This window comes from Zeugodacus cucurbitae, chromosome 3 (genome assembly GCF_028554725.1).
Source record: "Zeugodacus cucurbitae isolate PBARC_wt_2022May chromosome 3, idZeuCucr1.2, whole genome shotgun sequence".
NCBI lineage: Eukaryota > Metazoa > Arthropoda > Insecta > Diptera > Tephritidae > Zeugodacus > Zeugodacus cucurbitae.
Genome location: NC_071668.1, coordinates 11,539,870 through 11,557,264, shown reverse-complemented (window position 1 = coordinate 11,557,264; position 17,395 = coordinate 11,539,870). Strand labels below are relative to the sequence as shown.

Sequence of the window (17,395 nt, the reverse complement as noted above, 5' to 3'; positions counted from 1 at the left end):
CATTGCGCAAAGAAAAGGTGGTACGCGCATGCCCAACATCTCTTTCTCTGTGTATGTGTGTGTGTGTGTGTGTGTATGTGTGTGTGTGTGTGTGGTGTGCTTACAAGTTAAAATGTTTGTTTATTACTCATCTGAATGCGGCAGTGAAATTGCGCTTGCGCACACACAAGTCTTAATGTAATCATGCGTGTACAACTGCGCATGTGTGTGTTTGTGACAGGAAGGTTGCAACCGTGAAAAATATTTTATTTTTGGTTTAAAGAGTACACATATGTGGTAATTAAATCATAATTAAGTTTTCACGCTGCGGAAGTTTGAAAGTTTCGCGAGTGATTAAGCTCTTTAATAACGTTATGATGTTTTATTATTAAAATTTCATATTTTTTGTGAAATAATACACTTTCTGTATTATCAATAATTGTTATGAAGACAGATTTAGATCGAATGTGTAGATAAAAAAAAAATATTTAAAATTAGCCTAGATACCCGAGAGTCTCAGTTCTATATTTTGGGAAAATACCGGTTTTTTATAAATAATTATTAATTTTGAAACATTATGGACGTGTTTAGCCCATACGCTTATTGAAAAAAATATCACTAGAGTAATCTAAAGCATAATCAATAGTAAAATAAATATCAAGCAATATCTTTAAATGTCACTTTTTTGAGGACCGCCCAACGAAGTTGTCCACTTTGTAGCCCAAAAAATCAATTTTTAGGCATTTGAATTTGAAACGACGAAAATGTAAGGAATTTCAATTCAAACACGAATAATATTTAACTTTACATAACCTCTTAAATTTTCCTCTTCTTCTTGATGGACGTAGACCGCTTACGCGGTTATTGCCGAGTCCACAAGAGCGCGGCACTGCTCTCTCCTTTTGGCAGTTTGGCGCCAATTGGTAATACCAAGTGAAGACAGGTCCTTCTCCACCTGGTCCTTCCATCGGAGTGGAGGTTTCCCTCCTCCTCGGCTTCCACCAGCGGGTACTGCATCGAAAACTTTCAGAGCTGGGGCACTTTCGTCCATTCGAACAACATGACCCAGCCAGCGATACTCCTGTCTTTTTATTCGCTGGACTATGTCTATGTCGTCGAACAACACACACAGCTCATCATTCCATCTTCTGCGGTATTCGCCGTTGCCAATGTTTAAGGGACCATAAATCTTCCGCAAAACCTTTCTCTCGAAAACTCCTAGTGCCGTCTCATCGGATGTTGACACCGTCCACGCTTCTGCACCATAAAGTAGGACGGGAATGATGATCAACTTCAATTTTATTCACTGTGTTTAATAGAAGAAGTAGAAAGCCTTAGTTCAGATTCAGCTGATTTAAGTATATACGTATGTCAGGTATCGCTCTAGTTTTGCTTTTTTGGTGTTGGTGAAAATTAAAATTTTAATTTATCCAATATAAGGACGCGATCTCTTGTGTGATATGATTGATTATTCTTTGAGAATTCTCAAAGTTCTAATCAATTTCGCTTTCAAACTTCCGTACTTTGAGAGCTACCTTCCTTTTGAATCATCGACGGACGTTTGTTTTTGTTGTTGTTTTAGAGTCAAAAAACGTTCTCCAAATAGTTTTGAGAAATGCAGGCGAGTTGGCAGTTCTTGGTAAGATAAAAGTTCGGGTTCGTTCCAGTTACATAGACCCGCACTTAGATGTGGAATGGTCGGTTATTCATATTGCTTGCTTTCTGTCATCTATTATCAGTTTAACAAATCTAGATTGATCTTTATATTGATTAATGGCGTTTGTAAGATTATTCGAAGAATGTTCTAATAGTAAATGAGTAAAAATATTATCATGTACACCAAAAAACAACTAATCTCGCCCACAAGATCATCTTGCCATCGATCTTCAGATTTTAGATGAGGGTATACTGGTTTTTGCTTATATGCATATAATTTATAGAAAAGCCTGTCAGTAGACCAGAAATTATTTTGGAATTAGCAGAGCCTGACTGAGGTTCCAGAGCCTATTCTTCGAATAGCTTTGCATATCCAGAAGTTAATAAGAAATATGACGTATTTGCTCGTATTTGCTCACAAAACATTTCTTTCGTTTTTACTTTATTCGGACCTGGAGTATATTTAATGGATGTCATCGATAATTTTAGACTTGAAGTCTCACAATACTACCTTCGAAAAAATTTAATGAATATACAGTTATGTTTGTTGGAATATTGAAATAACAGAAATGTGTTGTCAAAGGCATTCGTGCGATTATTGATTTTTTTTTTGGTTTTTTGATATCATCTCTGTTGAAATTTATATAGAGGCGCGTCGCTTATCGAATACTTTTCGCCAGTGTCTACACATACATACATATGTATATGTATATCTATGAAGACACACATATCGATTACGTACTCGATCCAAGCCAGCCACTGGCGCGTCACGTGTTAAGTGTGACGTGCAAATCGCTATTGTCCATATGTTATTTTTTTTTTGTTGTTAAAAGTGCTTTTTTGTGTAATTTATTATGCATATGTGCTCTACAGGCAACTGGCTATAAATTGCATACATACCGTTATGCGCGAATGCGCAACCAACTAAACTGCAACCGAGCAGTGAGCTGGAACAGAAATTAATATGCATAAATATGTTTACACATAAAAATAATACTCAATACGTGTTCTCGTAGACTGTCGTAATCGCAAGAAATCGAAAAGCGAAGAAAAAAAGTGCATTTAAAGAGAAACACACACAAGCGCGTAAGTGAAATATAAAAGATTTTATTGAAAAAAAAGTGTAAAAAAATACAACAAGTGCAAACACAACAAGCAATTCAGCGATCACTCGTACGTAGGCTTGGCGCACGAGCATGAAAATCAAACGCTATCCCGGCAAGGCGGTCGACGCCAGCCTTTCACTGGACGGTCACAATGCGATGGGTGTGTTGTACGAGGCCAATTGGCTGCAGGCGCACGAAAGCTTCAATACGCGCAGCGATCCTCCAGCATCGCAACGCATATCATCCAACAGTGACGAAACGAATGACGCCACCACCAACAAGAGCAACAATAGCAAGAACAGCGCTGCATTTGCAGCTGCGCGCCACCCACACACGGGCGGCAGTTACCTCGTCGATGGCATTTCCACGCTCTGCAAGTACCAAATGAGCCTGGAACAGATCAGCGCCTTGGATAAGCAGAGTCGCGACGGACGTATCGTGAAGCAAATCAAAGATTTGAATGGCTATAAACCGTCAACGTTGCGCCGCAAGCCACAGCCGCAGCATGGCGAGTGGGATACACACGTGTTCAATGACGAGCCGGACAAACGTAAATCCGCCAAGGAGACGCAACAACAACAAAATCACTACGTTATTGATCCCACAGTGGAGCGCCAACAACGGCCGCGTCAACAGATCTCGGCGCAACCGCCAGCGCTGCAGCTGAAACGCTCACAGACAATGCTGTATGCGCCCAGTAAGATGTTGCAGTCTTCCCCGTCCTCATCGCCGTCCTCAACCGCATCACCGTCCTCCTCAACTTCATCATCCTCGACGCTGGATATTAAAGATCTGCGTCGCATTTGGAAGATGGAACAAGGCATGAAAAAATCCAAATCAAGCACTACGCTAGCGTCGCATAACACAATGAGCGCTGCGCCAGCTGCACCCACAACAGCACCACCACCACTGCCAACCGTTATATCCACACAACCGCAACGTCAACGTACCCCACTACTGCCCGCACCGCCCAACAACTGTGATAGCAAGCTGAATGGCAGCGACGGCGATGAAGTGCCAAAACCCAAACCGCGTGTGGCGACAATAACACGCGCAAAGTCCATGCGTCTACCCGTCGCCGAAGACGTCGCGCTCAAATCGGCGAAGCAAACATTGACAGCGCGCCGTCGCACGCCACCAAAACCGCCACCGCGGCGCATCGCGCCCCAGCTACCAAATGGCACAAATACATTTAATAATTCAACACAAAAACACTCACCCGTCCTCGTCACCGTTGATGTGCCCATCGACGACGTCGCTGCGGATATTGCAGAACAACCGATTGTGAGTAAAACCTCGAGGCCGCGCAGCACCGACAGTTTAATAGACGCCCTAACTGGCATGACGTTGGGTGTTAGCCATCAGCAGAAGCAACGTGGTAGCGCTTCGTCTACGAACAGCACTTCGCAGTGTTCCGACGATCAATTCAGCATTCCACGTCCGCGCTTGCTCGTCCCGGTGCATACTTATGCGCGCAAACGACGCACTGGTAATTTGCGCGATCCCAGCGTTAGTGGGCCACAGCCGGAGATCGAAGAGATCCCCAGAGATGGTAAGATTTGTGAAACACAACTTATTTTGATTGAAATTTAAATACGAATGAAAAGAGAAAAGTGTTTGGGAAATAATCGAGACAATGAGAAAGGGGGATCATCAGTTCGTCGTGGACGTTACTTTACTTCCGCAAGATTTCTGGTTCTATTAGAAATAGTGTTCTTACAGTTTGACCCACTAAACCACTATGTCTATTGCTTGACAGCCTATTTTTAATTTGATTTAAATTTCTTTATCCTCAATACTATATACAATACTCTATTTAACGGTCTTTAATTTCATTGCAGATTTTCTAACCCTTTTCTAAAGCTCTTATTCATTCTCTCTCATTTATTATGAACAAAGCTCTATTTTTGGGTCACACTTAGATATTCTAGCCATTCTTTAGGGTATCTAAACAATACAAATTGGCAACAAGACTTAGCATATGTAAACATTATCAAAAAGTAGGTTAATGCGTGACCCGCAGTGGCTATAAAACATATAATAAGATTTATGCAAAGTAAAAGTAGCAGAAAGCTTCGCCTAGTACTGTATTAAGCTCGCACGCATTCCAAAAAAGTGACAAATTTAGACAATTTAAAGTTGAATTTGGACGACTATATACGTATTAGGGTGGTACTTAAATGAAAAATATAAAAAAAAAAAATATTTCGAAACAAATTAGACGATATTTTTTTTTACAAATTTTTGATCGAATAGACTCGTTTGGGGTTCGAAATTCAGATGACTTTCACTGTTCTCAATAAGCCTCACAACTCTTAAATGTAATATCTCGCTTGAATATTGAAAATTATTTTTAATTACTTCTTTTAAATAACATAAATTGTGACGCCTGTGAACACGCCTTAAATGTCTTCAAGAGACTCTAATTTCCATATGTTGTATATTTAAGTGTGTTATTACACTTTTGAAAGATTGGAACTGAAAAAATCGCACATTTTATTTTATTAAGGATCACCCTACCATAAGCACTTCTGAAAATTTGTCATCTAATGCTTAATTTTGTCTCTGCTTAAATCTTGTTTTTCGGAAATTCTTACCTTCATTATTCACCACAAACTTTCTTTTCAAATGCATATCACTTTAATCATTTCCATAAATCTTCATTTAACTGAGTAATCTAACAACCCGCACACCGCACCGCACCCACAAGCAAAGCCGAAAAGCGAAAAAAAAGCAATAACACAATGATGTCATTTCCATTTCGATACTAACAACAAACCCTGAACCACAATCCAACGCTGACCGGCCAACCAGCCACACGAAAAACCGCTCTAACCGGCCGAAGAGACAAGAAAGTAAAAAACCAACAACAACAACTCCAGCAAATTATACAATGAGAACGCGAAAAAAAGACATTAAAATTTTAATATTTCATTTGTCTCTGTATACGAATCAAGCGCAACAAAACTTCTAGCACAGCACAGTCAGAGCCTTTAGCAGCTTGCTTTAAGCCAAGCTTAGTGCTGCACCTAAGACTAAAACAATAAAATAAAAAAATTAACAAATACAAAAGACTAAGCACAAGACTGGTAGACATTTAAACGGACCGGTTCGCCAGCTAACGGCTTTAGCAATGAGACTGAGACACTGCTTTGCATTTTTTGAAAGTGAAACCGGAATCGGGGTTTTCTTGCCACTTTAGGCGATTGCTGCATGCGATTTCTTATTCTTTTTATTATTGCTCATTGCTATTGCTGTTGTTGTTGTTTTTGCATTTACTCGTATTTTCATTTGAGATTACTTGTTTCATTTCATGTTCATTTGGCGACCAAACAAATCGAACTTTAATACGATTTCAAAGTTATGCCATACGCAGACGAGTTTAAACTCTCGAGACCCCACACACAAACACACAGATACATGCAAAGTATACGCATGCGCAACACATGGTCCCACACCCAGCAGCTCCTGCCAAATTGACAATGGCTGGTCGCCGTGTCGCAGTGTCTAACTGCAGTTGCCGTATGCCTTGCCTCGTCGCTAGGTTGGGCTTGTAATTGACATTTGGACCGGTTGGTGTTTTTGTTGCTTTTCGACTTTTTTTTTTGTTTTTATTGATATTGTGTGGCATGTTGACTCAACTTTTTGGCGGCAGGCGCTTTTGCAAATCTCCCACTTTTATATGTATATACCCCACCTTTATGTGTGTGTGTTTATGTCGTTTTAAAATGTCGCTTAGAGCTGCGCTTGTTAGCTTGTTTTAATTTCAGTTTCATTTTGCAATATTTCCTTCGTTGACTCGTTATTGTGGATTACTTCATTGCCTTGCCAAACATTAAGTCATATTACTCAATTTGAATTGAACAGCAATTATCTGGTGCATTGTGCATAAACAGCTATAAATGTGGACTGGTTGTAGTGGACCAAGACTTTTTATGTTGTAGTTGAGCGGAAAATATTTTTATGACTTCTATTTTGTAATTGAACAGGAAAGTGTATACTTTTAATTTCAAAAAAAAAAATTGTCAGCTTGACGATCCGGTTCTCTGTGGTTATTTGTTATAGTCCTAGTCTTGACTTTCCATTAGTGATAACCAGCTGAATTTTAACGCTCCTGAATGGAAGCTCCGAAAAGTTTAGAGCTGCCCTGAGAGACTGTTGAATTGCAATAAAGATTAGTCGGAAATATACATATACACTCGGAGCTTTGACTCACTATTCACTAACCGGAAGCCGCACATTCAAATACTTAACCGATGCTAACAGATTGCAGCCGGTTTTTTTAATATATTCCGGCTTTTTAACTCTATTTAATTTACATTTAAGTTTGTAGAAGATCTTCAAGTCGCACATATTTCTGATATTACACCGTTCCCAGCGTAATTTTGGTATTATTATTGGATTCAGACCTGAACCTAATGTATATAGATACGTATCAAGATATTCATATATTTATCTCCCAATTTATCCTTCCTTCTCAGGGGGTGCCTTCGTTACTGTTATTGTTCTAGCAGCTTAAGGGGTTAGGGGTAGTCAGAGACACGAAAAAATTACAATTTTCAGTAATTTTTTTGCTATTAAATCATGTTTTTTCACAAAAGTAATAATATGACATTATTATACAATGTTTTGACTTAAAGTCACGAATATTTAAAAAAAAAATATTTATAATTTCCAAAGTTATAGCTGTCTGTGTTGACCCAGTTTCAAGAAAAGGTCCTTGCGGTGACAATCATAAGGCCTTGGAGATTCATAAATATAAAACCAATCAGATAAAAAAAATTAGTTTTATAAACAGATAATCCTGGGCCTGATCCGAAGTTTTTTTAACAAAATGGCGGCCTCAGGAATTTGATCTTAAAAAATCGAAATTTTTGAGAGAAAAGAAATCTTTCGGATCAGGCCTTATTTTATTATGTATTCTAAAAGCTGTATGAATTTCATTAAAATCTACTGAGCGGTTATGGAGTTACAGTTGTCACCAGTTCAAAAAACATAGTTTTGAGATAAACGCATTTGAAGTTTAACATTAGTGTGTTGGAGTACCTGAGCGCTCTTTGTTATTTGTCGAATAACTCGAAAAGTAATTATCGGATCAACTTCAAATTTTCAGAAAATATTTTTAAGATTTAACTCTTAACGGAAATGCAAAAAAAAAAAATATTTTGAAAAAATCCTGACTCCCTCTAACCCCTTAAAACATTGTTCAAATAGTGGCGGATGAGTCTGCTGACCGTTTCCATCCCTGGTTTGTTATAAATCCGAACCAGTTCCGATTACGTAGTCCCGATTGTTGTAGGGAATCATCCAGTAGTTATAGATGTGATTGTTATTTTTAAGAAATCAAGAGAAATTTTAAATCTTTGAGTTTTTTAACCGACACTCATAACGTAAGAAATAGCGTTTTTACCAAAAATCCGCGAACTGTTTCAAAAGGATCATTTAAGTAAAAAGTATGGTTACTTTTGAAAAATATCTTATGGGATACCCTATACCTTTATAAATAAGTGGCTGGACTGGGTTTCCATTTTCTCTTCTTCTTGAGCATACCATTACATGGGTAGCCACTAGTACGTATTTAGAAGAAATATTTAAGATTGTTTTATTTTTTTCTTTGGGTCTTTCTTAGGGTCTTCAATGGTGAATGGTATTTTTTAATATATATTATATTTTATTAAAATCAATATACAAATATCTTGAATATATATCTAGTTGTATATCCTTTCCAAACATCTTTATATACTGGCTGCAACGGTATGTATCATATATTTGTTTCCATACTTTTTTTTACCGTTAAATTCATGTAAACGTTGAAATCACGCCGCACCTTTGCTTTGAAGCAAAATGTTTACTGTTATTTTTTATATTTCCATTATCTCCTTTTTGTACATTTTGTTTTTGTATTTTTTGTGACATTTTATTAACTGAAATACCGTTTCTTTATTTGCAGAGGGTCGTGTTGAGGTGTCACGTGAGGGTAAATACCTTTCGACACTGTCCGGCGCCAAAGTGTTGGGTGAATTGGCCATATTATATAACTGCCAGCGTACAGCGACCATAACCGCTATAACGGAATGTAAATTATGGGCCATCGAACGGCAATGCTTCCAAACGATAATGATGCGTACTGGCCTCATACGGCAGGCGCAATATACCGATTTTCTCAAGAGGTGAGTGACAAAAAAATACTTACTTTTTGTTTTTATTTTAAAATTAACTGTGCTTTTTAAGGCATTTCTTGCAATTTTTGAAATGACAAAAAAATTAAAAATGAAAAAAGGAAATGGAGATTGACATGCATTCATATTTCTTATTTCGATGAAGAACAAGCACCAAGCTTTAAACTTCTCTCAGCTTTCGAGTATAAGGAACTCAAACCAATAATTAATTTTGCATGACCTCATATGCTTCCATTCTTCAATGCCTCTACTAAATCAAAATTATTCATTTCGAAGCTAAAATTTTCATATAGTCTTCTATATGCATATAAATGTGTATGTCTGCTCAACTCTACATCGGTTAGGCAATATGCCAAGCGTTCACTTTCAATTTTTAATCTAAGCAACAAAGAGTTACAACATCGTCACCATAACTCATGTACCCTTACAACTACAGTCACACATAATTCTATTCAGCAAACGGCTTTATTTACCTTGAGCACTCACATGGAACGTCTTTTGTTCGAAAAATCTTCTACGGCGTGGAGTGAATGGTCAAGTGATTGACCTCACACGTACTGTGCGTACCATGTTTAAGCCAACAACAACATCGTTGTGCATTCAATACAAACTAAACAAACTTACAATTGCAATGAAATGTGAGAACCTGAGAATATCTCATTACAAGCGGCGACATTTTTTTAAGCTTTTTTCACCACTGAGCCTCTGTGTGTACCTCTGGTCATTGGGCATTTTAGAGTTTGTTGCAAGCGGTATGGGCTCACTGTAATTAATACCTTCAGTATTAGTGAAATATTCGATTGAAAATATTTTATACTATTTTTAATATAATCACAGTGACTCTCTAAATTGTTCGGGTTTCTAGTTTTGAATACTTAAATACCTATCCTTTGGAATTGGTTGAAAGTTGAACTTTAATACTGATGATATTTAAATCTTGTGAATCCCTCCTTACCGCTCCACATCGGTTAGTATCCCTGAGTTTTCGGTTTGATTTCTTTTTTTTTACTTCTCCATAGTCCATAACTTGACTTCTATAAGTCGAAGATCTCCATAACTCGATTTTTTGAATTGGCATTAGCGTTTAGAAATCAAATTTCATACAAATTTGCTTCCATAACTCGAGCTCTTAAATTGACAATAGAAGTCAAATTGCATACAAATTTCCTTCCATAAATCGAACTTTTCGACCAGGGCATAATTCAAAGTTTAAAATTTTACTATCGAGGCAGAATTTTAAAAAATTCCCTATATATCGTATGAACTTCTCTATAACTCGAAGTCCCTCTAACTCGAAGTTTTTTTGTGGATTATGGTGATTCGAGTTGGAAAAGTTCCACTGTATTATTAGAAGTGTTTGATCTTGTATCGGTTACCCTATTAACACATTATTAGATATGGGTCTTTAGAAAAGCGTGGATCTTTAAATGGTCGTTATTTTATTTATAATGTTATGGTTTCGACGTTATGAGATCTATACAATATTAAGTACACTTCCTAAACAGCTGTTTTCGGTAGTTCGGTGAAATTACCAGATTAACATATAGGTCTCTTATATTGAGTTCAAACGTGTGATAATTGTGGGGAACCCAGGGTTAGGGAATCATAATGCTAAACTATCCTACAACTCACTTTTTAAGTGTAACCAAGATTACTCATATCTAGGGTTGGATAGTATAAAGGGTTGCTTGTTCGGGAGTAAGAACGGCATACATCGATGAGTTGTTTGTTTTGTAGCCTCAAACTCCGAAACTGCTAATAGTAGATTCCTACACGGAACATTATCTGATCTAATACAACGAGACATATGTTCGAGACCTCCTCTTTTGTGTTTGTTAAAAATCACAAAAGTGATAAATTTCGACATTGACTTTATATACACCTACAAAGGTATTTAGTATGTACAATCTCTGTACAAGTAGAAAAGTGAAAATGCCTGCAGCAGCAGCAGGTCTAACATTGCGCCACATACCAAGCCGGTGTGCGTGTGTGGCAAGTTGCATTAACGCCAACAATTTTTCACTAATATGTTGTTTTTATGATAACTGTTAATAAATGTTAATGTTTCGCTATTGCCGTCCATCAAAGGCAAGCAGATAGGCAGACAGGCAGTCAGGCAGCCGAACACATGCGGTTTAGTCCAAAACAAAGCAAATAGCAAAGCTTGGCATGGCAAAATGCTTCCCTCGTCGTGCATTTATGGTTGCAACACGCATTGCAAATGCAACTTGGCAAAATGTGCATATTCATAGTAATGAACATCTGTTCACACATATGTATGCGTGTGTGAGTAGGAGTGTGTACCCCTACTGGCAGCCATCACATGTGGCATCGCATTCAGCCTGCTTTTCGACACGACTCTGACATTGATGTGAGTGTTGGCTGTCTCAACGTGTCTTAAGGATCGCGTCAATGTTTGCCACCACTGTCGCTCAACAGCAATAAGACAATTCGATCAGTGATCGATGCCAATCGTCAAATGTTTTTTGTTTTATTTCTACATTTATTTGCGAAATTTTATAAGTTGTACAAACTTTCTCTAACGCGCTGCGCAACACGCTGTTGTGTTGCATGGACTAACGCTTACGTGCTAAGCAAGTTGCCATGCGGCTTACTATTAGCGACGGTGGGCTAAGTAGCAAATGTATTGCTCATCCAAGCAATATGTACATTTGAGCGGTTGTTTGCATCCCTGATGGAATTTTTATGCTGAAAGTAGGGCTTAATGATCGCGTTAGAAAAGCAAGATCGGAGTTTCTCAAATTCTTAAAACTCAAAAGACCTATAACGGGACAATAGAATATTGTTAGAGCTAGAGGTCTACATGAGAAATAGCTTAAGGTTTTGTAAACTGATTAATCGCAGAGTATTTATTAGAATCCGATCACTCAAATGTTTGCTTATCGTATGTATTAAAGAATACCGATAAATGGTATCTCATATAATATAAATACTGATTCCGAAAGGCTTACATTCGGTCGTGGTTTCAGATAACTGACCTGCCTTTGGATTCTATATCTATAATATAAAAATGAATCGCAAAATGTGTTGCTAAGCGCATAACTCGAGAACCGCTGAACCGATTTCGCAAATTCTTTGTTTAGAATGTTTTTAGAGGTACCGGGATGGTTCTTACGGAGAGAAAATTTAGAAAAATTGCCTGGAAAAGTCTTAAATCCACAATTTTCTAATCCCCCATACAAACAATTTGTGTCGTTAGTCTCGAAAAAGGTCGAGAAGGGCCTACCCGATCTGGCTAATTTTAGTTTTGAAATATTTATGGAAGGCCAGAGAAGGATTAGAAAGTAAGTAAATATGGAAAAATTGTGAGGAAGATAACAATAAGATGATTTTATTTGAATTTACAACAAAATTATAAAAAAAAGAAAACAAAACAAAAAATAATTATATTTTGAAAGTTGTCATTGTTGCTTTGTTAAAATATTTTTATCATTGTTCAATTGTATAAGGCTTTGTCGATAGCCCAAAACAATTTGTAACAAGTAGGGAAAGGCAACCGAACATTTTATACTCTCGCAATTTATTGATGTAATTTTATTACACACAATTTGAAATGGAGTCCAATAGAATAACGAAAATCAGCATACATAGTACATGCGGGTTGAGGTAAATCCTGAACCAATATCACTAATTTTCAACGCCCAGTTATAATGGGAATAGGGGCAACTTGGCACCTGTTAGTAGGCAGATAAACGGCAAATCGGCCTTGAAATTACTCCAAATTGCAAATCAACGAAACACCAGTCTGCAAAATCGCCAAAAAAAAAGTGTTATAAAGAAGATTTTCTAGATATTCAAGTGGCTGGAGGTACTGCACAGGACTTTAAAAGATTTACGCGACAACGGATCAACTGTTGTTGACGAACTAATCACATTCTCTTTCTGTCACTTCATGGCCTCGAAAGAGGAGCTTATTCATCGTGTTATTCCTGACATGAAACCATAATATAATAAACATAAATGGCTGATTGAATGACCTATATTGGTGGTAAAAAAACAAGGATCTCTTCGATCTTAATGCGATAATTTAGAATTTCGTTAAAGGAGAGTTGACACAGCTACAAACCAGGATGACGTATTCAATTATCCCACAGACTATTTTAAATTTCTGGACTATCCCCACTCACTTGCGATTAAAAGTAGTGTGAGTTGTCATCATGCTGCGTAACATAAATCAACATCAAACTTTGCAATAGAACAAGACTGGCTGTGAAGAAGGTAATCAATATCGTCACCAAAGCCAAGATAAAGCCAACTATGAAATCTGGTAATTTGTTACTTTCTCCAATATACGATTAAAAAAATCAATGTTTTACAAATTATGATGATTTACGCTTAATACAGATACAATAATATCTATCAATCATTTTAAAATGTATCGGCTATAACGCTGTATACCTTAGCCACAAAAACGTGTGGCCGGGTCTGCTAGTATGTATTATATTTATGAAACTCACTAACATTTTTTCTCAAACTCGATCAGTCGCTTAGCATTCGACAACAGGAAATGTGCTGGCGACTGGAAAAGTCTGGACAAAGTTCTGAGTGAAGCAGTAATTAAAAGCTTGATTAAACAATGGTTTCTATTCTGACTGTCTAAGCTACAGTATACCATCTTTGTAATGACGACAGACCATATTTCTTCACTGAATCTCAAGGTATGAGTTACCCTGCGTACTTCAAAACGTTTTCTCTTCAGACGTAGGGATCCATATGGCCTTTCCATTTGCAATCTTGTCTCTGTTGTCATCAATCCATCTAGCTTCCACCATTAGCGGATTGTAATGGAATATTTCCAAATTTATTCATCCGTCTTTGCGGTCTATGAGTGAAACAATAGATAAACAGATCTTTTCAAATGAGGAACTATATAATAGAAGCAGCTCGGAATGAACTGCTCTCTTCTGTATGGTTCTAAAAATTATTCGTTTAGTAATTTGAGATACCGAAAACGGTGGCACCTAGTATATTTTTTGAAATTCGAAGAAATACAACCCTGTCTAAAGTTTACGTCAAATCTTAGAGCGTCATTTGCTTTACAAAGTTTAATGATCCCCGCTTCTTTGAAATTAGAAGTTTTCACTTTTCAACAAATTCCTCAAAAAGTAATATTCTCGTATCACAAAAAAACATCTTCCATACATGTACATATATTTCAAGTATCGTTTCAACACTTGCCAGCTAAGCAAATAGCTGTCAGTCAACTCGTCCAATATGTAAAGTACATAATGTAAATGGATAAGCATGTGTGGAACTAAGCACATGCTTGAAATCAACACGCCAGCGTCCCGGTTAATGACCGTGAAAAAATTTGAGATTTCTTTTCATTTTATTAGCAAATGAAAATTACAAAAATTAAAACAAAAAAAAATACCAAAACAACATGCCAAAAAAGCTTTAAATAACGCCACAAATTGGCGCAGCGTTGAAACGACAAGTTTTACACGCTTGTCAGTCAGCCAGCAGCCGTCGCACTCCTGCGAGCTCACAAAATGATAGCCAAGCGCGCTTCCACTGCAGAAGAGTTCATAAGTTAGCCTATGTGGGGTTTTTTTCGATGTAGCTTAAGGCAGGCCTAAGCTGAATTTCATGCGCCTGGAGCCCCCTAACGCCGAGCGATGCATACTTGAGCTTACCTTTGACTTTTGGCGTGTGGTGCAACCGTGCGGAAAGCTATCAACCAATATTACAACAAACAATTATCTTTATTGTTGTATTGCCTGTATTGCAAGCAATTAAGTTGTAAAATTGCATATCAATATTTTTAGGGGCACTTTTGAATTAATATGGAAAATGTTATGAAAGCCATAATTAGTTGTAAAAATCATTTTCCATTTTCATATTCACTAATTATATTGTCTTATTGTACCGGGTCTATTAAAGTAGCGAAAATTTAATTAAAAACTATAGAGAAAATTGAGCGATTAGTCAAACTGCGTCTTATTTTTATTTATTTATTTTTATTTTTATTTGATAATTTTCCACTATTTCACTCAATTACATGAAGTCAGCAAACTGTATAAAAATTATGTCTAAATTTTCATAGTAATTAGTATGGAATTGGTAGAAGACTCATAAAGTACTAGATTTTTTCTACGAGAAAGTTAAAGACTCCTCCTCATCAGTACAACACAGCAAAAATTTGAACTAAACACTTAAAGGAATAGCTCCAAAGCTTTTAAGTTTTCTACTCTCAAGTTTTACTTAATCTCCTTGAGAAACACTTTCTAATCTCATAAATATAGATAATAACATATTAAACCTTCTTTACTCATATTTCTTCCCCTTTTCCACTTCCAGTGTACCGATCTTCAAAAATCTGCCCGAAGATACACTCATCAAAATCTCAGATGTGCTCGAAGAGACCCACTACCAGATGGGTGATTATATTGTGCGTCAAGGCGCACGCGGTGATACCTTCTTCATCATATCGAAGGGGCAAGTGCGTGTGACAATCAAACAGCCGGATACGCAGGAAGAGAAATTCATACGCACGCTCGTCAAAGGTGATTTCTTCGGCGAGAAGGCGTTGCAAGGGTGAGGCGTCGCAAACATAATGAATTACAATTGAAATAAACCATAATAATTTACGTTCTCTTGCAGTGATGACTTGCGCACAGCGAATATTATATGTGATTCCGCCGATGGCGTTACTTGCCTGGTGATCGATCGCGAGACGTTCAACCAACTCATATCGAATTTAGATGAAATTAAACATCGCTACGATGACGAATGCATAGGCGAGCGTAAAAAGTAAGTCACAAGAAAAGCACGAAACACGAAGCACGCTAATGTGCTGCACGCAACAGCGGTATAACACCATTCTTCTGCATTAATTGATTTACTTTCTTCTTTTGTTTTTTGTGTGTTCTTTGCAGAATCAATGAGGAATTCGACAATGTGAAACTGACCGACTTGCGCATAATCGCCACGCTCGGTGTTGGCGGTTTCGGTCGTGTGGAGTTGGTGCAAATTAACGGTGATAATAGCCGCTCGTTTGCGCTGAAACAAATGAAGAAGTCACAAATTGTCGAGACACGCCAACAACAGCATATCATGTCCGAAAAGGAGATTATGGGCGAGGCCAATTGTCAATTTATTGTGAAGCTCTTCAAAACGTTTAAGGATCGCAAATATTTGTACATGCTGATGGAAAGCTGTTTGGGCGGCGAATTGTGGACGATCTTACGTGATCGTTGTAAATTCGATGATGCCACCACACGCTTTTACACCGCCTGTGTGGTGGAGGCGTTCCAATACCTGCACTCACGCAACATCATCTATCGTGATTTGAAGCCGGAAAATCTGTTGCTCGACGAGAAGGGCTATGTGAAGCTGGTGGATTTCGGTTTTGCCAAGAAACTGCAATCCGGCCGTAAGACGTGGACATTCTGCGGCACACCGGAGTATGTAGCGCCTGAGGTGATATTGAATCGGGGACACGATATTAGCGCCGACTACTGGTCACTTGGTGTGCTGATGTTTGAGCTGTTGACGGGTGATTATAGAATATTATTAAGCTATTTTTACTACTTGCTAATTAAATCTATGCTTTTTAACAGGCACGCCACCATTCACCGGCTCGGATCCAATGCGTACCTACAATATTATACTGAAGGGTATTGATGCCATCGAATTTCCACGCGATATTACACGCAATGCCAGCAATCTGATCAAGAAACTGTGTCGCGATAATCCCGCTGAGCGTTTGGGCTATCAACGCGGTGGTATTAGTGAAATACAGAAGCATCGGTAAGTTCGTTAGAATGTAGTAAACTTTCATATCGCCATCATTTCATTTTCGAATTTTCGAACACATTTTAACACTTCAGTTAGTAATGTAAATATTCAATATCACCCATATATCTGTATGTATATATGTATCTATACGTATGTATTTGGCATGTGCACCACTTACCGATTATAGCCGAATTTATTTGAGCGCACCGTTCATTTCGCCTTCTTGCAATTTGGCAATACCAAGCGAAACGAGGTCCCCTTTTCCATCTGATCTTTTCAACAAAGTGGAGGACACCTGGAAAAAGCAGAACTAACGGCGTGATTGTTGCGGCCGATGACATCAATTTTATTGCGTTCGCTTGCAGTTGTACATACTTATAGAAGATTGTACCTTTTTATTTAGCTCTGCAGTTCGTATTATTTTTCCAGCATTAGATTTAAGTAGTTGCACAAAAGAGAAACACTCAGTCAAAAACCTCGTTGCGTTTCAAAAGCTCGGAGAGGTCCTTTCGGGTCCTGGCGGAGATTTTGATGTTGCTTAACAACAGTTCACACAGCCGTATTAGTTTTGCATGGATACCATATTCACTTTTTTTAAAACTGCCTTTTCGTGCGTGAGTGAAAACTAGGGAACCTAGGAGAGGCAAGCCGCTGAGTGAGTAGTGTGAACCGGGAAGAGCTACTAAAAACAAGCAAGAGCTACGGGAAATCGGG

The 17,395-nt window shown here is 37.8% G+C and overlaps 1 protein-coding gene across 9 annotated transcripts in view; it reads left to right on the top strand.

Annotated features, from left to right (window-relative positions):
* The window catches only part of LOC105210784 (cGMP-dependent protein kinase, isozyme 2 forms cD4/T1/T3A/T3B), a 133,420-nt gene that overhangs the window by 108,238 nt on the left and 7,787 nt on the right, over nucleotides 1–17,395 (top strand). For 7 of the 9 annotated variants that reach the window (XM_054226865.1, XM_054226864.1, XM_029039389.2 and 4 more), the window contains 5 exons: nucleotides 8,692–8,911; nucleotides 15,242–15,478; nucleotides 15,545–15,694; nucleotides 15,820–16,439; nucleotides 16,504–16,693. In XM_054226865.1, coding sequence (XP_054082840.1) covers nucleotides 8,692–8,911; nucleotides 15,242–15,478; nucleotides 15,545–15,694; nucleotides 15,820–16,439; nucleotides 16,504–16,693 — 1,417 coding nt within the window. Of the gene's footprint in view, nucleotides 1–2,508; nucleotides 4,294–8,691; nucleotides 8,912–15,241; nucleotides 15,479–15,544; nucleotides 15,695–15,819; nucleotides 16,440–16,503; nucleotides 16,694–17,395 lie in introns of all 9 variants that reach the window. The other 2 variants (XM_054226867.1, XM_011181927.3) reach the window with 1 other exon arrangement.